Source organism: Pinus tabuliformis, chromosome 3_2 (assembly GCF_031772625.1).
Source record: "Pinus tabuliformis cultivar Carrire ecotype Pingquan chromosome 3_2, CPIR1, whole genome shotgun sequence".
NCBI lineage: Eukaryota > Viridiplantae > Streptophyta > Pinopsida > Pinales > Pinaceae > Pinus > Pinus tabuliformis.
The window spans coordinates 761,558,775-761,581,353 of record NC_142302.1 but is presented as its reverse complement, the minus strand read 5'-3'; the positions used below and the strand labels follow the sequence as shown (position 1 = coordinate 761,581,353).

Sequence of the window (22,579 nt, the reverse complement as noted above, 5' to 3'; positions counted from 1 at the left end):
AGTTACTGCCTGGCCTGACATGGTATCAGAGCCAACCTTTTTTTTAGCTATTGTAACTCCCTATTCTGCTCCTCTGCTCCTCTGCTTTCCATTCAAAAATGCTGCCTGTTCATAAATATGGTAGCCTGCTCCACACTGTCACCTGAACACTGGTGCTGCGCCCTCTTCTCTGACCATTTTTTTTCATATTCACTGTAACCTGCACTGCTCATCCTCTGAAATACATTTTGGATGTTGTTAGAAGCGTTAGAGGATTTGACAATGGTAGGCGTTGGAGGCAGGCAGAAGCGAGCACGCATTGGAATGAGTCTATCTACATGCCAAAGGAATGTATGAACGCTGCTCCTGATTTGAATGTTGCTCCTCATTTGAATGCTGCCCCTGATTTGAATGCACTCTGGAATGCTGCTCCGTTCTGAAGAACACTGGTATATATAGGTTGAATGTGTTTTGGCTATACGCTGTCATGCTGTGTTAAACGCTGCTTTATATAAACGCTGCTTTATATAAATTCCAGAATCACTGTGTTAAACGCTGCTTTATATAAATCCCAGAAATGCTGTGTTAAAACGCTGCTTTATATAAATTCCAAGATTGAATTTGTAATCACGTGAAAGGTAAACTAAGCAGTAATCCGTGGACATTGAAGAATCGATGCAATCATCTATTAACTGATCACATTTCTGAGCATTTCACAGATTCAGAATTTATGGTGAGAGCTGGTTATTTATTCATCTTCATCGTACGAGCTGAATATAAGTCGTATGATCCTTTTTTTTGTGGTTGTCATTATATTTGAAATTACCATCTCACTTGGTAATTGAGTTTTTAAAAGGAGACATATGCCATATGCATATATAATAGTGGATTTATATGGATTTATATAAAACTTATATGAAGTTTATATGAGATTCATATGGTGGATTCATATGAGATATATAAGATTTATAAGGTGGAGTTTTTTAATATGATGAACTTATATAAAACTTATATGAGGTTTATGTGAGGTGAATTTATACAATGATGGATTTATATGAGTCACATTGTGGATTTGAAATCCTTTGAGAATGCTTTTTTGAGTACACTGGCAGAAGTATTCTTTTCTATCAGCAAAAGTTTTTTTTTACAGAATGCATTCAATCATCTCTATGGTAGGAATAGTTCTCACTGGCAAGGAGAACTATCCTGAATGGTCCCGGATGATAAAACACACCCTCATCTTCAATGAGTTGTGGAAGGGAGTGTGTGTCGGAGAAGGAGACAATGACCCAGTACAACCTACATCAGACAAAGAGCTCGTCATTTGGGATAACAAGAACAACAAAGCATATGCATTAATCGCAGCATCTGTAAATGAAGAAGTAAGTCGCCATATTTCATCATATTCAACTGCCTTTGAAGCTTTACAAAAGCTCAAAGAACTCTATGACTCACATTCTGCACTTGAAGTTGTTCAGCTCATGATTAAACTCTTCACTCTTGAACTGAAAAATAATGATCCTCTTGCTCTTGCATTTGAAGTAAAATAGCATGATATCAAATCCACTAAGGTTGAGCTGGATATCCCTCTTATTGCTTTTCTCAAGGCACTCTATCCTACTTACTCCAATTATCTTGAGTCTTTACAAGCAAATGGAAATCTTAAAGATATAACCTTTGACTCTCTTATGAAAAAGTTTGCTGAAAGAGAGAAAGCTTTTGGAAAGAAGACAGTCCCTGAATCTTCTGAAGAGACTGTTTGCCTTGCTCATAAAGAAAAGCATCCTGCTCAAGATTCTACAAGAGGAAGAGGTGGACGAAGAGGAAGAGGAAGATACTTCAGAGGCAGGGGGGGCAGACATTCTCAAGGAGAAAAAGCAGATCTGCATTGCATTCGCTGCAAACGAAATGGATCACATGATGCTTCTACATGCAAGCTACCATGGGACAAAATTGAGCAGAAAAGAAACCAACAGAAAGGTAAAACTGATGATACAGACAAAGGTAAAGCACCTGAATCCGCTCACTATATTGAGGCACAATGTAACATTGGAGTAAATGAAGATTTGTTTAATGCTTCACTTGCTTCTTCGAAAAATGATTGGTTGCTTGATTCAGGAGCAACCTATCATATGACTCATAGGAAATATTTTTTTGAAGATTTCACTGACAATGTTGATGGAGCAATATACTTTGCAGATCAGTCAAAAATCAAGCCATCATGGCTTGGCAAAATCAGGCTTAAACTGCCTGGTCTTCCAGACTTTCTTCTGGATCATGTTCTATATCTCCCACAGCTCAAGAGAAACTTGCTGTCCTTGGTCCACATCCGCCAGCAAGGTCACTCCATTCATATGTTTGATGGTAAGCTTGAGGTAAGAAAAGCATCTGACCACTCACTTGTCATGAGGGGAATAGAAGAAGAAAGACTTCTCAAACTGTAAGGAACCTCTGCTCATGCACAACATTTCTCATATATTTCTCATCATGAAGAAGGTACACTTCCATCAAGTTTATTATGGCATGCTAGATTTGGACATTTAAACTATGACAGTCTCCGCTTATTGAAAAAAAATGGTGTTACTGGTTTGTCTACAATTCCTAGGAAACATAAGCAATGTGATGCTTGCATTCTAGGAAAGCATAGCAAACAATCTTATCATGATTCACATTCAAGAGCACATAGGAAGCTTGAACTCATTCATTCTGATTTATGTGGTCCAATGCCTGTTCCTTCTGCAAATGGAAATAAATATATCGTGACATTTATTGATGATTACACCAGAATGTGTTGGGTTTATTTATTGAAGAACAAATCTGATGCTTTTCAAACATTCAAGAATTTTCATAAATGGATTGAAAATGATGCACAATCTCATATTGGGTCTATTCGCACTGATAATGGAAAAGAATATACATCAAATGAATTTGAAAACTATCTTCGCCAACATGGGATCAAACATCAAACAACTGTACCTTATAATCCCCAACAGAATGGTGTAGCAGAAAGAATGAATAGAACAATTTTGAATATGGTACAATCCATGCTTTTCTTCAAAAATGTAAAGATAATGTTTTGGGCTGATGCTGTTCTATGTGCTGCATATATAAAGAATAGATGTCCATCTAATGCTATAAGAAACAAGACTCCTTATGAATTGTGGCATGGACATGTTCCTTCGATAAACATCTTAGGATCTTTGGTTCCACCTGTTATGCTTTGATACCAAAGGTACATAGAAACAAACTTGGTGCTAGAAGTCGTAAGTGTATCTTCCTGGGGTATTCAAACACCTCTAAAGCATACCGCCTCTATGATGAAGTAAATAAAAAGTTTGTTGTATCTAGAGATGTCATTTTTCTTGAATCATCCAAATCTGACAATGTTGTTGAGCGACAACTTGATCGCTTGGATAGATTCGCAAAAACGAAATCATTTCAAGAATTTGATAATCAGATTCCACATCTTGAAGGGGGGTTCCTATACTAGAACAACATGTGGAATCTTCTTCTAAAGAACAATCTCCTCTGCATGAAACTCCAACAACAGATGATGCTTTAAGTGATGTAATTGATAGAATTGGGAGACTCAATCTTGATTCAGTCCCAACTCAATCAACAGAGCAACCTGGACCATCTCAGAAAGGTCCCCCAAAGTGGCTGACAAAGACACTTGAAAGTGTTCATCATGATGAAATTGGAAAAACAGGAACCAGAAATTCAAACCGACAAAATGGAGGTGATGTAGATGACTCTAATTCACCTGTTGATATGGATGTTACTTATGATTGTGAATTGAACTTGTCTACAGATTTTGAACCAACTTCCTTCAAAGAAGCTGCTTCTCATGATGAATGGAAAGAAGCGATGAAAAAGGAGTATGATGCCCTCATAAAGAATGGCACTTGGAAGCTGGTTGATCCTCCATTTGGAACCAAACCAATTGGCTGCAAGTGGGTCTACAAGAACAAGTACAAAGCTGATGGCTCACTTGACAAGCACAAAGCTAGGCTTGTGGCAAAAGGCTTTGCACAAAGGAAGGGGTCGATTATGAGGAAACTTTTGCCCCCACAGCAAAATGGGCCACCATCCGGACACTCTTTGCACTAGCTGCTCAGAACGGTTGGAAAGTCCATCAAATGGATGCAAAAACTGCATTCTTGAATGGAGATCTAAAAGAAAATGTTTTTATGTCCCAGCCTGAAGGATTTGCTGTGAAAGGACATGAACATAAAGTATGCAAACTTGTGAAGTCCTTGTATGGCCTCAAACAAACACCGCGAGCCTGGTATGAAAAACTAACTGAGCATCTTCTGAAACTCAACTTCAATCATTTTGATATTGATGATGCAACTTTATTTGTCAAGAAAGTTGGCAAAACAGTTGTGTATCTTGTGGTATATGTAGATGATCTTTTAATGACAGGGAACAATGAAAGCTACATTGCATCCATAAAGAAGGAATTAGGGAAAAGTTTTGAAATGACTGATTTGGGCTATGTTCATTACTATCTTGGCATTGAAGTAACCCAACATCCAAAATCCATATTTCTTTCTCAAAAGAAATACATTGGAGATTTGTTAAACAGATTTGGCATGACAGAGTGCAATCCTCTTTCTACTCCAATGGAACAAAACTTAAAGCTCACATCTATTGAAGGAAACAAATTTGAGGATGCAACAAAGTATAGACAACTTGTAGGAAGTCTCATCTACCTCACTACTACCAGACCAGACATTTCATTTACTGTTGGAATCCTCTCCAGGTTCATGCAAAAGCCTTGTGAGGGACATTGGTCTGCTGCAAAAAGAGTTCTAAGGTACTTGAAGGGAACTAAAGACCTTGGAATCAAGTATACACAGGTGGACGACTTCAGCTTGATTGGATACTCTGATTCAGACTTCGATGGAGATAAAGAAACTGGGGTATCTTCTTCAGGATATGCTATGAGTCTTGGATCAGGAGCTGTCTCCTAGAGTTCACGCAAACAATCAGTTCCAGCAGATTCCACAACTGAAGCAGAATACGTGGCAGCAGCCGAAGCAACGAAAGAAATTGTGTGGCTCAGGAAAATTCTTGAAGATTTGCAGGTAAAACAAGTACAATCAACTCCACTCATGATTGATAACACCTCTGCAATAAAGTTGGCCAAGAATCCAAAGTTCCATGATCGAACAAAGCATATCAATACTAAATATCATCTCATTCGACATCATGTTGAGGCCAAAACAATCCATCTCCGTCATTGTTCCACAAATGAGCAAGTTGCAGACATCTTCACCAAAGCACTTGGAAAGGAAAAGCTTGAACGATTCAGAATGATGCTTAGACTCACTAACATCCCTTCAGATTAAGGGGGGGAATGTTGACACCTAATCTTCATGATTGGGGAATTTGTAACATAAATAAATGAGGAATGTGAACAGTCATCGGAAGATGAACTGAACAATCACTCTTAATGTATAAAACAATAACATACCTATGAAATAAACACACCAATCAGTTTTTCTGCCCTTGGAGAGTTACTGCCTGGCCTCACAAAGCTAGTTAATATTTGAACCTCCAACATTGTTATAATGCTTACTTCAAATTGTCATTAAATTTTTTATCTACTTCAAATTTTAGATAATTTATTTTGGAAAACTACGAAGAATGATTCTTAGCCACTTTTCTACGATGTAGATGGTATCTAATACAACATTAATATTTGTAATAAAGGTAAAAAGCTGAAAGATTGTAAAACTTTATATACGAAGTCCAAAATATCTACCAACAAACTATTTTTAAAATTTTTTCTACAAAGATTCTTAGCCACTTTTCTACTTTGTAGATGGTATCTAATGCAACATTAATATTTGCAATAAAGACAAAAAGCTCAAAGATTGTAAAACTTTATATAGGAAGTTCAAAATATCTACCAACAAACTATTTTTAATTTTTTTCTACAATATTACACTCCAAAACGCACAATCTATTTTAAGATATAGGAAAAAAACATTACAATAAAATTAATCAAAATAATCACCTTAGGTACCAATGTAAGATGTATATAACTTAAGACAAAGAGAAACACATAACTAACACATGAAACTTCATTTCTAAGAAAAAATGACACGAAACATCTTGTCCAACCTATAAGATGTATGTATTAGATAATTCGAGCAGATCAACAATAACATTGTCTCATGTATAACCCAACTACACAAATGTTTAGAAATTTTAAAAAACTTAGACCTACATTACTAAGACCACAATTATATGTAATCCTAAGTGTCTTTCACATCCAAATTGAAAAATACATTGTTATTATGAAATATAAAATTCAGTGGTCAAACCTATCATAATTCAATTGTCAAACCACAGTGAGGACAACCATCTCTTGCTGTTATCTGCGAATGCAGGCTGATTCATCATCGTTGTTTAAGGAAAACCATGCCACTTGGACTAACTCGCCGTAGTCCATAAGGGGGTAGGCTTTCTCTCCTACTAGATGTCTTTGGATCTTGGGCCGTTAAACTGTTTCCTTATATCTGAGGAAGACGAACAGAAAGAATTTTAGGACATACTCAAGGTCTAAAATTTAAAATATCTTTATAGATAGGAAAAGGAAATATCTACCAATATAATTTATTAAAAAATAACTGAAAAATACATTGATATTATGAAAAATTTAAAATATCTTTATAAATAGGAAAAGGAAATATCTACCAATAAGATTTATCAAAGTATAACCTCTAAATGCAGGTTTGTGATTTAAGATCATACACCAAGTCTCTTTTCGAAGAGACTTGTAAAAAAATAACATTTTAAACTCCTTTTAAACCAATCTTATTTCTCAAACAAACAAACAGGAAAACCCTCGGGACTCATTTACCTTGGAAACTTATCATACCACAACCCTATACACTTCAAAAATTCTACGCACTTGGATTAGGGTTTTCGAGCATATTTAGGGTTTTAAGGGGATTTCCATATTCCCTTCCTTTATCTAGGGTTTGACGTTGTGAAGCCAAGGTTCTCCTCTATTGTTTTTTCGCTTGCAGGTGAGGAGTCGACGGTATAGCAGAGCACCGCTGGTGAGCAAGGTACCTTGTTTCTACTGGTTTTTTTCAATGCATGGTTGTGTTTTTCGCTCGAATGGTTTCTATCTTGCCCCTTCTCGTGGAGTGATACAACCGGGGTAACTTGTGTAATTTGTAGACAAGATGGCAACCTTACCAGGGCAGCTGTTATGGGAGATCGTGAAGAAGAACAACTGTTTCCTCGTGAGACAGAACGGCAACAGCAGCGCCAAGGTTCAGTTTAGCAGAGAGCCTAACAATCTTTACAACTTGCACTCATACAAGTATTCAGGTATGGCTCCTCCTTTGTGTTTCTGTCAAAGTTCATGGGTATGTATTAGACTGCTCATTCGCCTTTGAGAACGTCTATCTACGGTCTGGATCGGTGGTCTGGTATCTGAGAAACGAAAAGGCAGATGGTACACAAAAGAAAAAAATAAACAAATCACCAGGGTTTGGTACTTAGATTGTTATGAACTCTGCCCAGTATTTTGGATCCCCCCTGATTGTATTTTTCTGCAGGTCTGGCGAATGACAAGACCGTTTCTATTACACCTGCTGGCGAAGATCTGGCAGTTGTGCTTGCAACAACGAAGACAAAGAAGCTGAACAAGCCTGCGGATTCTGTCCATAGATCAGTTCTGAAGAAAGAGTTCCGCAAAATGGCCAAGGCTGTCATAAACCAGGTATTTCTCTTAAAAACTTGCTGAAATAGGATTTTTTTAAAACATAGCTGTCATCAATGTTAAAATTTTCTGGTGCATTAATTGCAATTTCACTATTTAAGAATCAGCGTATAAATATTTTTCTACGGGAAATATGCTAGGACATGACATTTCCAGTTTTTCATCAGACCTTTGCTTTGAGAAACATGGCCCAAGGTTGGGGCCTAAGTGAATAACACAGACTTTTCTTAGTTGAAATTGTGGGTTTGTGTGGCATTTATTTTGCCAACATTGGCCAGGACAGGCAGCTAGCCACACATCTTTTTAACTGTTGCGATTCACGCTAGCAGACGTCAGTAAAAATGGAACCCTGGAGTGTAGAGTTGACCGCTTAATTCTGTCGTCTTCACCATTATATGAAGCCCCTATTGGTGCTATATCAGTTTGATCTCTCCACTTACTGCAAGTCCATCTCTCGAGAACTGAGCCTGCAGCTCCCTACTGTCTTCAATCTTTATGATCACTATTTTCAACTTTGAAATCTCTGACAGCCTTAACATGGCTGAGGCATGGATTTGGTCCCCTATGACCTTTTTCTTGTGCAGCAGCGTAGTAGCTTCCTAATTTTGTGTTTTCTATTTTTTTGTACCTTTATTTTTGCCCTAAACTCTTATGATTTCACTTGACTTCTAATATTCAGCTATTCCTCAAAGATCTACATGTGCATTTTGGTAAAATCATATTCACGCACTTTTTCAAGGATCAAAGAATTAACGCTGAACTCAAAACTTTAAGGCTAACGGGTAAGCTGGGACGAGTTTCTGAAATGGGTATAAGGAAATGTGACCCCCTGCATTTCTTCACTTCCAAATTTTTGGGGGGTCACATTCCTCTGTTTATATATATATATATATATGTTTTGACATAAATGTTATGTGCAATCATAAATCTTACATGATACATTATTAAATTACATTGTCAAATGCCATTGCATAAACTATAAGTATTTAAATACACATGATGATGAAACATACTGAATAATCACATAATGAATGTAGTAATATCCAAAACAGCCTTGATGAACAAGGATAATATATATATATATATATATATATATATATATATATTAGGCTGCAAGTGCAATGCTACAACAAGTGTCAAGTATCAAACTGTGGACAATGAACATACATAGAAATAAAACATGTGCTCAATCTAATAAACAATAAAGACTAATAGTCTTCATCCTCATCATCATAATCCTCGACAAAAGTAGAAAAAGAAGCATGCTCAACAATGGATGTTGAAGCAAAAGAAGATGATGAGCCAATTCCACTTGTAGGTTTGTGGTCCTCAATATCCAAGGGAACAAGAGAGCTCAAATCAAGAGTTTTTGGTCCACATCCCATTCTTTAGAGGATCACTGCTATATTCTAGGACCCCTACAAGATGCAAGGCGAAGGTTGGAGTGCACATAAACAAGATCCTTTGCTTTTTGTGAACCCAACCTGTTGTGCTTCATAGAATGAATAAAACCATAGGCGCTCAATTTCTTTTTTGTTGATGAAGAGCTTGCCACTAACACGAATTGCAAGGTTTTGCAAATTTACAACATTTGCTCCATGATAAATCCGCTATCTAATTGGACTCATGGTGCTTCTCTCCTCCAAAGCTGATTTATCTGGATAATCATCTAATCTTGTAGTAAAATTGGCAAATTCTATCGTCACCTCCTTCTGTATATGAGCTGATAACATTTTCAAAAGGGCTTCTTAAACCCCGTTAGCCACCTCTCTACCCCTATGGGGTGCCTTTCTCTTTCCATTGCTTTGAGCAATAATCTCTTCATCATAAAATCTTGGGTTTAGGGCATGTGCTAAAGTGCAATGGAGTGTTGAAATTGTTTCACATATCAACAATGATTTTCTTAACTAAATCAACAAAATGAACATCACAAATAAAAGCTGAGGAGACTCTTGTGAAATGAATTCCATAGTTTTCTCAACCATGGTATCCATGCCATCATATACCTCTCCTAAGAAATATTGGTCTATGTCAGCATTTCAAATAAGATCAAATGTAGGGGTTGTGAACTTTAGCAAGAAATCTATCTTGTTCCACCACTCTTCATTAAGTCCCAATCTACACACCATATATCCCCACTCTGCATATGCTTGCCTTTACTGAGCCCAAAGTTGACTTACCACCATAGAAACCAATGGTTGCTTGACCTCAACAAGGAAGCACAACATTAGGTAGTTTGAGGCATATCTGTTCTCAACAACTTTCAAAAACTCTAATTTGGAGTACTCTTGAAATATTGCTTGAGATTGGTGGTGGTTGGTAATGTTTAGCGATCTCCCTTCCTTTCCTTGTGAGTTCCTTTATCCACAAGACTTTATTGTTGATCTCCTCTAAAGATAAATTCATATTATGGTAAATGCAGGGTGTCCAAAATATGTGGTCATACCTTCCCTCGATAATTAAACCTGCAACTTTGCAAGCTGGTGCACATTATCCATGATAACATGCACCACCCTGTTAGGTCCTATTTGTTCAATAGATTTTATGAAAATATAAGCAATGAATTGTGCATCTTTTACCTCTCTTGAGTAGTATTCGGCCTTTAAAAACACTGCTCCTTTTGGTGAAGTGGGCTATGCTTTGTATCTGTCCATCCATCTGAGACTATGCTAACCCCAACGCTACTAAATCGGTGATAAGATATCCTCCACAAAGCTCCTTCTCATTTCTGAGAAATTCAGTTCTGATTTTTTTTTATAGTTGGCCCCCTTTGTTAACTGTCCTTATCATAACTTGTCAATAAGGAGATCGAACAACAATGAATGGCAGGATACCACACACAAAGATGTACTTAGCCACTCTCAAATCAGCGTTTTCTCTCCCTTGGACATTCACAAATTTTGCAGTTCTGCTCTCTTTCAAGTTGATCAGCCTCATCTTGCTCATCTCTGATATGGCCTCCTCACCATTGGGTCTGCTATTTTTGGGCAACCTACAACCCCCTGCCCTCCATGCAAAAAAATGCGCCTTCACTCTTGGGTAGGAGTGTTTATACGAATTACTGCAAAGATTACATCGCCATTCCCATGAGCCACCACATTCACATCTTGAAAGCTTCTGAATATGCCTCCATAAAGGGTAATACTTATCCCTCTTGTTGGGCTTGGGTGCTGAACCGCACCTTGGTTGGAAACCTTTGCTGCAAAAAAAATTTAAAAAACAAACATGTAAAGAAAAAAAGTTTTTAACATTATTGGAAGAATAAGCCCTAAAAAATTACAAGAAATAGTGGAAAAGAACTAAGAAAATGAATGCTTCTCACCGAAATTAGTTTGCTGTAGCTGAAGTTACTCCAAAATGACACAAAATAGCAGAGAGATGGCTGTAGCTGCACCAAAAACCAAGAATGCTATAATTGGAAACTCTCCTCTCTGAATCTGCTTGTAAAATCTCTCTTGCTTGCTGTCGAAATTTCATTTGCTTACTGCTAAAATTGCCTTGGCTGAAATCACTGCTCTCTTTCTATTTTCTCCTTGCTAAAATCATCCCTTTCCGAGTGAAATGACTTGCTTAATTTGTGTGATGAGGGAATGAGGTGAGCTTCTTTTTATAACTTGAGAGAAACGTCTACAAACATCTAGGAATTAATTTAATCACAAAATATTGAAGTAAAATGGTGAAAAGAAATAAAAAAACAAGAAAGACAATTTTAAGTGGAAAGCGCCATATATTGGGCCACAAATGGCCTTGAAATGTGTTTCTGGCTGTATGGATGCGTTTCCATCCCGGGAACAAGCCCATATGGCCAGAAACGTGATTCAAGGCCATCTGGGACGTGTTTCCGGCCGAAATGCAGGCTGAAGAATAAGATAAATTAAGCTCTAAGAAACATATCTTATTTCTGTCTCACAGTATGAACTGACTATTATTGTCTTTATTTATTTTTTATTGTGTACTGTAACTTCATCTCTGCTTGAATTGAGTCTTCAGCTGCATACTGGCTTCACATTTCATGATCACTATGTTCAACTATGAAATTTCTGCTAGCATTATCTTAATTGAGGCACGGGCATGGTCCTCAATGACTCTTTGCTTGCCCAGCAGCTTATTAGCTTCCCAATATTTTGTTTTATATATTTTTGCACCTATACTTTTGCTGCCCAAATAGGATTTTAACTTGATTTCCAATAGCTAATTATTCCTGAAGATCTAAATGTGCATCTCTTGCAAAACATACTGCACTATAGAAGGACCAAAAATTTACACTGAATTTAATTGTTCAAGAAAGAACAGGCAAGAAAAATGGTTATAATTTGAAATGATGGGGTAAGTAGTGCTGTTGGGATTGCTGCAGGTGTTTTGCCAACATTCACCTTTTCAAAATGTATATCACTTCTCAGACAGCCAATTTCATTGTCGGCAATCCCGTAACGGCTGTCCAATTGTCTGTCTTTTCTCTATTTGGGAATTCATGGAAGTTTTTGAGTCATTCATGGTACTTCAAATCCCATTGAAGTAGATGTGATGTTGAGTAGCTTTTACTTCCGTTTATGCACTAAAGCAGTTCCCTTAAAGTGTACAAGGGAATGCTTTTGTGTTGATGGTTTTTGATTTCTTGTTCTAGATTGCAAAATTGTAATTTAATTTCTGTAGTTATTTATTGATGTACTTTCTTGACACTAATTTTATGGTACAAAACTCTTTTCCTAGGTTGACGAGAACTATTATCGGCGTGACCTAAAGAAAGCAGCTCTTGCGAGGCTTAGTGCTGTGCATAAAAGTCTGCGTGTGGCAAAGGCTGGTGGAAAGAAAAAATCAAAGGGGAAAAAGGCTATTAGGAAATGAGGGAATAGTTGAATTAATATTAAGTATGTTTTGCCTTGAAGGCAATACCCTTGGAACTGTTTTTCAGTATAGTTTTGGTTTGAGCATTCTGTGGTTGCAAGCATCACAATTTTTTTGGTACTAGGAAGAGATGGTAAGTTATTTTCAGTATGCTTTCCTGAGATGGAAGAGTTGAGCAATTAGAAACATTTTATTACATTTGGTTAATGTGTCAAAAATTTATCAAGTTAATAGAATTCAAAAAATTTACTGGCATATTAGAAGGTGCTAATTGAACTTACCGATGAACAAAAGGTTTATAAATGAATTGTATGATATATTTTTTTTGGTGTTTCTTCTTTAATCTTGTTATTCTAGGTTCTAGAATATTATAACTAGAAATTAGGAAGCTTTTAGCAAGATATGGATTGATCAGTTGAAAGTGAAAGACAAGATTGGTTATTTGAAAGGCTAATCTTTCAAACTATATTTATAAGAATTTGAGGGGGACTGGAATGGGCAGTCATTTTGTTTTGCGTATTGAGTTGGCTTGCAAATTGATTCGTTATATTACTTTGTTTGACACTACTCCATTGCACTGCAAAAAGTTGCTAAGTGATATCTATATATGGAGGTAACTGTGGAAAATTTAAACTTTGAAAACCAGGAAAGGATGGGTTTGCAAGCATAGTTCCAGTATATACCAAGCTCTGGGGAAATATTTCTAAATGTGTATTTGGGAGTACTATATCAAAATGAGCACTTTTTAAAGCTCTGTAAGTTGAATCATTCTTGGGCATGCTAAAAGGGGTTTAAATTCACAAATCTGCTTATAAATGTAGCAAAGTATACAAATGGTCTTTTGGATAACAAATATGTTAAAGCGTATTTTTATTTCTTTACTGAGTTGAGAGGAGGAATTTTACATTCAAATTGATTGGTTATGTGATCCATTTACTGTTTGTTTTTGTTTTCTGAACATGGGCCAAATTCACTGGGGAATCCTTTACGATGTGTAAATTTGACAACTGTTGTCAAAGCCTTCGTAAGAATATATTTTTTGGGCAATACTTCGCTAGGATAAATGAGTTTCAAATTCACCTGATATTTAAGAATGCTATCAGAGCAAGTCAGTGTTTTTTCCTACGGTTATCAAGGTTGGAGTTAGGACTTGTATTTATATTCTAGATGCTTGGAGTGGAAATATAATTAAACTTTTGTTTGCCATTTTTTGGGTTATTGCTGATCTTGTGAGCTACTAATATTTTAAGTCCGTTGGTTATCCTTCAAGTTCTGGGTAAGAACTTCAAATTTTGTGCAAGGTCTGTTTAATCTCGTTGCAAGTAAGATGTAGGGTTTCTCCAGAAAGAATAGCTTATATAAGCTGTCTTGTTAATTTCCATAACATTAATAGTTTTTGATTAGATTGCTTCAGGAAATTTAAAAAAAATATATGAATTTGGTGTAGCAATTATTGGAAGCGGATTTGCAAATTATACATTCTCCAAATATCACTAAAAATTGCCAAATACTTCCTATATTTGTTCTCCTGATATGATAAACGTAGTTAACCATTATATCCTTTTATCTACTTTCACAAATTTTCTAGGGTACTTTCTGCTATATTTACCCCTTTGTAGTTAACTGATCAGGCGATGGACCCAACGTCCAGCGGAGAATCCTATCCACTAGTGCGAAAAGTCCTTTCTCGTATCCTCCTCCAGCCCTTTATTCTACATGCATTGCAGCTATACCATGAAAGGTTTGAATATAGTTTTACTGCATTTTCCCCCAATGCAATTGAAATTTTCGTTATTGGTGCCTCACGTTTTGTAATTTGAAAATTAATAATTGATTTTTTCTCCAGTTTCTATTTTAAATTCGTATCTAAATTTATATTAAAAAATTCATCGGAGGAACAAAGTTTTACTTGATCGTTGTTCAGCAACATGACTGGTAATAAAACTGGAGAAATTTTAGTCATTGCCTAGGAGGAATGGAACTCGAGAAATTGTCGTCGTTGTCTAGGAATGGAACTTTAGAAATTGTCGTCATTTTCTCATTGACCGTTAACGGAATTTAAGAAAATTGAAGTCATTTTCTTATTTCATTGAATATATACTCCCAATTACGCGTTCCCTTTGTTTTGAAGAGGAAGAGTCCATTAATAATTTATTTTTAAATTGCAGATTTACTAGAGATTTGGTCAGGTCTCCTTCATATAGTAAATATCTCTGTCGAGTGGACATCTCCGAGTGTGTGTGAGAGTATGATGTATTGAAAGAAAGATTCACCAGACCATAAAAGTTTTCCATTTTATATTTTTGGGTGAATTTGTCACTATAGATATGACTTACCTTTGAGGCAAAGAGGCCACATTTATAAATTTCTGTACGAAGATTGTGGCACAATATTTTAGAAAAAGGATGTTATCTAAAAGCCATTTTTGGAAAAAGGATGTTATCTAAAAGCATGGTTACGACACACTTTTTTGCATGGTTGGTGCCTTTTATGAAAACCACAGCATTGGGGGCATTTAATTCTTCAATCACCTGTGTTGTTTGCAATGCAATTAATGGCCTGGTGCATTGTAATTCTTAAAGCACCGGTGCTTTCATAGAACTAACGTCCTGGTATTACATAATCTTATTACTGGCTCCGGTGCATTTTGCAAATTAAAAGCACTCACACGTTTATATCATTAGTACACGGGTGCTGTTATACAAACTATATGCATTAGCGCACATAAAAACATTGGGTACTGGGCAACACTGTTGCCCACTCTCTTGAACTGTGCATTGCGCATTCTCAAAACTGGCTCATAAAGCTCCTCAACTGCACACTTCCTGTTTAGGCCTCCAGAAACAGGAAAGACAAAAATAAAAAGAGGCATTGGAATGCATTGCGCATTCTCAAAACTGGCTCATAAAGCTCCTCAACTGCACACTTCCTGTTTAGGCCTCCAGAAACAGGAAAGACAAAAATAAAAAGAGGCATTGGAAGGCAGATGAATTCACATATACATTTCCGAATGCATTTTTCGATGGGGCCTCTCAAAATTCATGATGGGTAGTGGTTGTGTTTTAAATTTATCAAATACACAGAATTATAAGAACTTTTGGAATAGTGGGCATGGTTCAAATACAAGAGCTGAGCTTCAAGTACTTTGGGGTACATTTTTTTTAGCAAAATATTTGCAGGTTGAAAGCTTTAATGGTCTTTGGAGACTAAAAAGTAGTTATTGTTGATTGTGCTATGGAATCGTTTTCTTTACGCTCCGTTATTATACTGGGTGAATAGGACAAAGGAATTGATCAATACTTCGAGGGGAATTACTACTATTCACTATTCAATATAAATGGATATTTATAGAGAAAGAAACATGGTAGCCAAATGGATATTTATAGAGAAAGAAACATGGTAGCCGACTCTCTCTCCGAGAGAGTCATGGGATTACAATAGGGTATTATTTTTTTAGAAGAATTCAGAGGGAATATTTGTGAAAAGCGTGAGAGTTATTGTTTGCAATACATAGGTTTTGTTGGATCCATGGGAGTTGCTTGCCTTTTTGTTAGATCAACACTTTTCACTTTTTACATGGCCACAGAAGTAAGGTTTTTTTGTTTGTTTGTTTGTTTGTTTTTTTTTTTTTTTTTTTTTTTTGAATATTTTGAAGTATAATTCATATTTTGAACAATATTTCACTATGTTGATAAGGGATGGAAGCTGATGTAAATTTTTTTAATTATTAGGTAAATGGTGTTTTTTCTCTTTAAAAAAGGTTGGAGAAAGATTGTATTACTAGATAATTTTAATATAATATTTTTATTTTGTGGCTATCTCTTTCTCAAAAGAGAAATCAAACTAATTACACAGTTAAGTGGCTTTACGGTTAAAAATAAATCAAAATTGGTAAACATAATAGTACATGGCATTAGGGTTAAGAACAATTCAAAATTGATAACATAATAATATAGTTCTAATGGTTTGATAATGGATATAATATTTTTATTTTGTGGCTATTGCTTTCTCAAAAGAGAAATCAAACTAATTACACAGTTAAGTGGCTTTACGGTTAAAAATAAATAAAAATTGCTAAACATAATAGTACATGGCATTATGGTTAAGAACAATTCAAAATTGATAACATAATAATATAGTTCTAATGGTTTGATAATGGCTAGAGATGGGTTGTCAAACTTATATCTATAGTTATTATGAGAGGCATTATAATGCCATTGAGGAATTTAAACGAAATTTGAAATCTAGACGATTAGTTAGGAGAATCACGTTGTATAGTTTTAGGGGTCTTTGTGTTCTCTTCATAGCTAGAGCTCCAAGTTAGACAATTTCTTCACTAAGAAAGAGATGAGATTTGGGAGTTCAACTTCAATTAGAGTTGCACCTTATCAATGTTGGGCAACATTTCTTTTATCGTTTCTCATAATTGTTTTGATTTTTGAAGACAAATAAATAATTTGATTATATTTGGTTTGCTTAGTGTGGGTGTTCCATGTGTTAAGGAACCATCAATCCACACTTAACTTTTGCATTGGATTGGAAGCACCATTCTTTTTGGGCACATAATCGGTTGCTATTTGTATTCCAAAAAAAGATTGGGAGACTAAGCCTCTGTGTTACAAAGTTTTAAGCCCGAAGGCAAAGCTAGGAGATAATTGGGAAGACAATTTTCCTTTGCTTTTGTCATTTATGACTTTTGGAAAACAAGAGAAAGTAAAAATTCTAACACATTGAGACAGAAGTAAGCAATATCTGCAACACATCTTTAATCTATGTTAACATCGCTGATTTGGTGAGCTGTTGAATCTTTTGGTTTGCTGTAGATTTCAGCATTCCTGAGACTTGAAGAGGTGGTGCTGGGTGCATTCATTTTCTCCATCATGTATTTCAGGATTTCAATTGATTCTTGGACATGGTTGCATTTGTTGGCCAGATCATTAAACTGCGTCTAGAGCAAGGATACTCTGTGTAGAAATAGATTGATATCTGCTTTATATTTTTCGCTGGTCAGTTTGGCATGAGAATCTATTTTGGCGTCCAACAGTCGTTGATGCGAACGGATTTGTTCTAGTTCCGCTTGTAAGTCAGCACAATGCAAGCAGTGTTCAGAGCTTGCCATTTCGTGGATGCTGGGAGCTGTCTTAGTGCTCTGCGTGGAGAGAGATAGACCTGGAACGTTTAAGGAGTTTCGTTTGGTCAATGAAGATAAAGTAGAAGTTGGTCTAAAAAGGAAATCAGACAGTTGAACAGAGGAACTGAGGGGATAACCTTCCTGAGGCAAAGAAAGGGAGAAAAAGGGAAGGCGCCGCTGAGAAGGGATGAGGACAAAGCGCAGATCAAAAAATGGAGGGGAATGCAGGCTAGGGGGAAGCAGAGAGCAGCGGAGAGCTAGGGAGGCAGCGGAGACTGACATCCCAGCCAAGCCGGGAATTGGGGAACAGGAGCAGAGGATCGCAAAAAAGACAAGGGAATAGAGCAGAGCATTGGAATGCGGGGTAATGCTCGAATTTAAAGGAGGAGAACCATGATAGAGGAGGCGTGGGTCACGAGAGAGGGTAGGAGGGAGTCACGAGAGTTAAGGAATCGAGACAATTGGGGCAGAGCGGAAAGGGCGACGAGACTGATGGGAGGAGAGAAGATCTTAGTCAGAGATTTGGTAGAGGATGGGAGATGCAGATGTCCGTCAGAGAATCCCATGAAGACGCTGCGGAACACAGATTCATATGAATCACCACGAATCATGATGAGGGAGAGGATTACGGGAGATGATGATGGGATTCTATATTATTGCAAAGAAGATTGCCTTTGGGTTTGCCACAAGCTTTGTTGGCACGAATGTTAGTGTCTTTGTTGAGTGAGCGGAGCACATGGAAAAATCTAAGTTCCATGTTTTGACAGGTTATAGCTTGACACCTGTTAATCGTTTGTTGAAGGAAGATATTGGATGCCTTTTGATTGCATGATTATGGCAGAATCTTCAAAGATCAACGCTTTTCTAATTCCATATTTTTGGAGTTGGTTTAAACCTTGGTAGAGGGCAAGAGCTTCTGCCTTGTTGTTGGATAAGGAGCCCAGTGCCCATTCGTAAGTAGCTATAATGCTACCACTGGGATTGTAGATGACACCGTCTGCACCTGCTGCTCCCGGGTTGGATTTAGAAGCTCTATCGAAGAAGAGGTAGTGGAGATTGCTGCCTCGGAGCCAGCGTGCAAATTGTTCTTCTTTGTTTCTTATTTTCCAACTATGATTGGGGATGCTGGATTGGATGTTGGAATTACTTACAATTTAATTGTTGTTATCCAACAAATAGCCAATAAAATCCCTTTCTCAACACAGAGGCCAGCGCCATCAATTTTCTTCAGATTTTTGGCACATATGGTTTCTAACGTTAAACCTTTTCCCTTGCTGTAGAGGTTCCTTATGATGGTTTCCTTGTTTTGGAAGATCATACGGCTCCTGGCCAACCAAATTTTCCACAAAAGGCCATAGGGGAGGACATCCCAAACTCGCTTGGCTATATTGTTCTTCTTATGCTGCCATGGGTAACTCTTCTTCCATAGATTCAGAACCTCGCCAATTGAGTTTTGGGAATTTCATGGAAGATGGTCATTGGGAAATATTCATTTCCAGCGAGAAATTGCTAAAGGGCAGGTGATAAAGAGATGCTGGATGGTTTCTTTTGCGTCTTTACAATTTGGGCATCGCGAAGGCCTTGCTATACTTCTCTTTCGCAGATTATCAACAGTGAGAACTTTCCCTTTCAAGAGGGTCCAGATGAAGAATTTGATTTTGGGGATGGCCTCGGATTTCGAGACAATTTTCCAACGAGTCCAAGTAGGAGCAGGATGTTCTTTGTTACATAAGTATTGGTGGCCAACTTGAATTGTATAGTTGGAGCCTGTAGGATTCCACTGAAAACTGTTGATGTCATTTTTAATTATGGGGGCGATACTGTGGAGATGAGCTTGAATGATGTCAAAGCTCCCCTTGAATTCTAAGGGTACGGGTGGAAAAGTCCATCCCATCCATATCTGCGAGTGGGTGTTCCATTGCGAGATTTGGACCAGATACTGAATTCCTTTATTGTAAAGAAAGAGAAAGATTTTGTCCATACTTGGTTGACTGTTGATAGATTGATTCCCCATAATTTTGTCTGCACCAATTTTAATACTGTTGCTTCTCTTGGGGACTTTGGAGGTGTTTTGGGCAAAAAAGGGTTATTTTTTTGCATAGTTTCCAAAATTTTGAACTGCTTCTGGTGGGTATTTCGCAGTCCAAAAGCTGCTGTCTTGGGAAGTTTAGATATTTGACTTCTAGGACTTTTTTCCACCATGCCGGTGGCTCACTGATTAGTCTCCACACGATCTTGCCTCCAAAAGCCAAATTTGAGAGCTTTGGGGAATCTAATTCCGAGTCCTCCACACCATTGGTATTGAATTACTTGTTTCCAGTTAACAAGATTGTACTTCTTTTTTTCATTTTTCTCCCTTGCCAGAGAAAATGGCGTAGAATACTTTCCATTTTATTATGGAATATGGCTGGGCCTTGCATTAGAGTGAATTGATAGAGAGGAAGAGATGAGAGCCCTGATTTTAGGAGAACAAGGTGGCCTACCGGGTTAAGCCATGTAGAACCCCACTGCTGCACTTTTCTCTTCATTTTGTCTATAATTGTGTCTCAGATTTTAGCTTTTAAGGGCCCAATGCTCACAGGCATTTCTAGATAGGTGAAACATTCCCAATTCAATTTGCAAGGGACCCCAAAAGTGTTGGCTATACTATGAAGGGTTTGGGCTGTTGCATGCCAACCATAGATGCAACGTTTTAAATGGTTTATCATGCCTCTTGAATAGCTCATGTATTTGTCGAAAAGTGTTTTGAAATGACGAGCTATTGTGACAGATGCCCCTCCTATCAGCGGAGTGTCATCCGCAAATTGGGAATGGTTTATGTTTTTGACTCCATTCTCGAATTTTATGCCAGTGATGAGACCAGCTCGTCTCTTGTAATCTAAAGCTTTGCTGAAGGATTCCGCTATCAAGATAAACATGTAAGGGGAGAGAGGGAAACCTTATCTCAGCCCTCTCGAAGATTGAAAGGGAGGTCCAGGTCTACCATTGACAAGGGGGGAAATCCAAGGCCCCATGATACAGGCTTTGATGAGATCAAGGAGGGGCTTAGCAAAACCCATTTTCTTAAGGACAACGATAAGAAAGGAGTGCCTTACCCTATCAAACGCGTTGGCCAAATCAATCTTCAGGATGAACCCTTTTTCTTTTCTGGAATGGTTGGAATGAATTGTTTCTTGAACAAGATGAATTGAATCTGAGATTTGCTTGTTGGCCAAAAATCCAACTTGGTTTTCAGATATGAGCGAAGGAAGAAGAGGTTTGAGACGAATGGCTAAGATTTTTGTGAGGATTTTGTAAGAGGAATTGCAAAGAGAAATGGTCCGGAAGCGGGAGAAGGTTGTAGGGCGATTCTCTTTGGGGATGAGGGCTAGGTGGGTGGAATTGGTATAGCCTCCAATTTTCCCTTTACGCTGAATCCATTTCATCATTTTGATAAGGTCTTTTTTTAATAATACCCCAGTGGGCTCTGTAAAAGCAAATTGGAAAGCCATCCGATCCAGGAGCTTTGTCTGGTTGGAGAGCCCAGATGGCTCTTCTTATTTCTTCTTCTTCTATCTCCTTACTCAAGTTGTCATTGATTTCTTTGCTGATCCCACTTAGAAGGTATTGCAACAGGTCTGAATAGTCTTCCTCTTCCTTAGTTTCTATTAGCAGTTCTCTATAAAGTTTCTATTAGCAGTTCTCTATAATGATCTGACGCTGCCTGCGTGATAGCACCTTGGCTGGTTTGTAGGTTGCCTTCTCTGTCAACGATAGATGTTATGTTATTCCTAATTTTCCGGGATGTAGTTTGCTTATGGAAAAAAGTCGAATTTTTGTCTCCTCCTTTCAGCCATAATTGCCTAGACTTAATTCTCCATTTCTGCTCTTCTTTTCTATTGATACGATATAGCTGGAAATAGAGCTTATCTTCACGATCTTTATCTTCCTACTGAAATCCGCATCCCTCAATTGTGCTATGGAGATCCTCCAATTTGGCTTTGATCTCTCTTTTCTCTTTTGCCGGCTCAGTGTAGCAACTTTTTGCCCATTTTTTAAGAGCATATTTGACTCTTTTGATTTTGCTTTCCTAGAGATATCCTGGCGATCCTTCTATATGCTGTTGACAACTACTTTGAATAATACTTTTGACTGTTGAGTTGTCGTTCCACAAAGGACTGTACTTAAAGGGAATAGGTCCCAATGAGCAGTGGGTTTCAAGAATCAGAGATGTGGGGTAGTGATCTGAAGCTGTGAAGGGATGGATGAATGCATAAGCTGCAGAGAAAGTGGAGAGAAGTGAAACATTCACCAGGATTCTGTCCAACCTTTCCATAATATTGTTTTTCCCTAACCTGCGATTATTCCAAGTGAATCTGTGGTTTTTTGGGACTACATCAATAAGGTCGCGGTCCTGCATGATAGTCTCCACCTGATTTCTGTAGGGATCTGAAGAGAAGCAACCTCCTCGCTTCTCATTGGAGTGCAAAATGATATTTAGATCTCCCCCAGAATAATGTTATTATTTTATTCTTAATCTATATTTTCTTTGAGAGTGCCCCAACATTCCTCCTTGTCTCTATAATGATTTGGGGCATATACATTATAAATGACTATCCTTTGATTATTTGAAGTGTTCTCCAGAGTAGTCTTTATCCAGTGTTGATTGATTGTTTCTGTTGTGAGACACCAAGTGTTTTGGTCCCAAAGTGTTGCAATTCCCCCAAAGCTCCTCTTGATTTACAAACGCTGCCTTTGTACTATTTATGGTATGTTATGCTTTTTTTTTTCATTTCTTGCTGCCCTAAAAGATCTAATGAATCAAGAGAAACTGGGGATTGTATTAGTTCAAGAACCCACACATGAATAGCACTTGGAATATCCAACTCGGGATCGAA

General features: G+C 37.4%; 1 protein-coding gene across 2 annotated transcripts; it reads left to right on the top strand.

Moving 5' to 3' along the window:
* Positions 1-6,877: 6,877 nt before the first annotated feature.
* On the top strand, positions 6,878-12,826 carry LOC149182847 (large ribosomal subunit protein eL28z-like). Of its 2 annotated transcripts, none has more exons than XM_089416966.1 (4): positions 6,878-7,055; positions 7,180-7,332; positions 7,563-7,726; positions 12,437-12,826. In XM_089416966.1, exons 2-4 carry the CDS (start codon positions 7,185-7,187, stop codon positions 12,569-12,571), a joined length of 447 nt encoding a protein of 148 aa, XP_089273092.1. In that variant the 5' UTR covers positions 6,878-7,055; positions 7,180-7,184; the 3' UTR covers positions 12,572-12,826. The 2 variants fall into 2 exon arrangements, with proteins under 2 accessions (XP_089273092.1, XP_089273091.1); XM_089416965.1 differs by having other exon boundaries at positions 6,881-7,064.
* Positions 12,827-22,579: the final 9,753 nt, after the last annotated feature.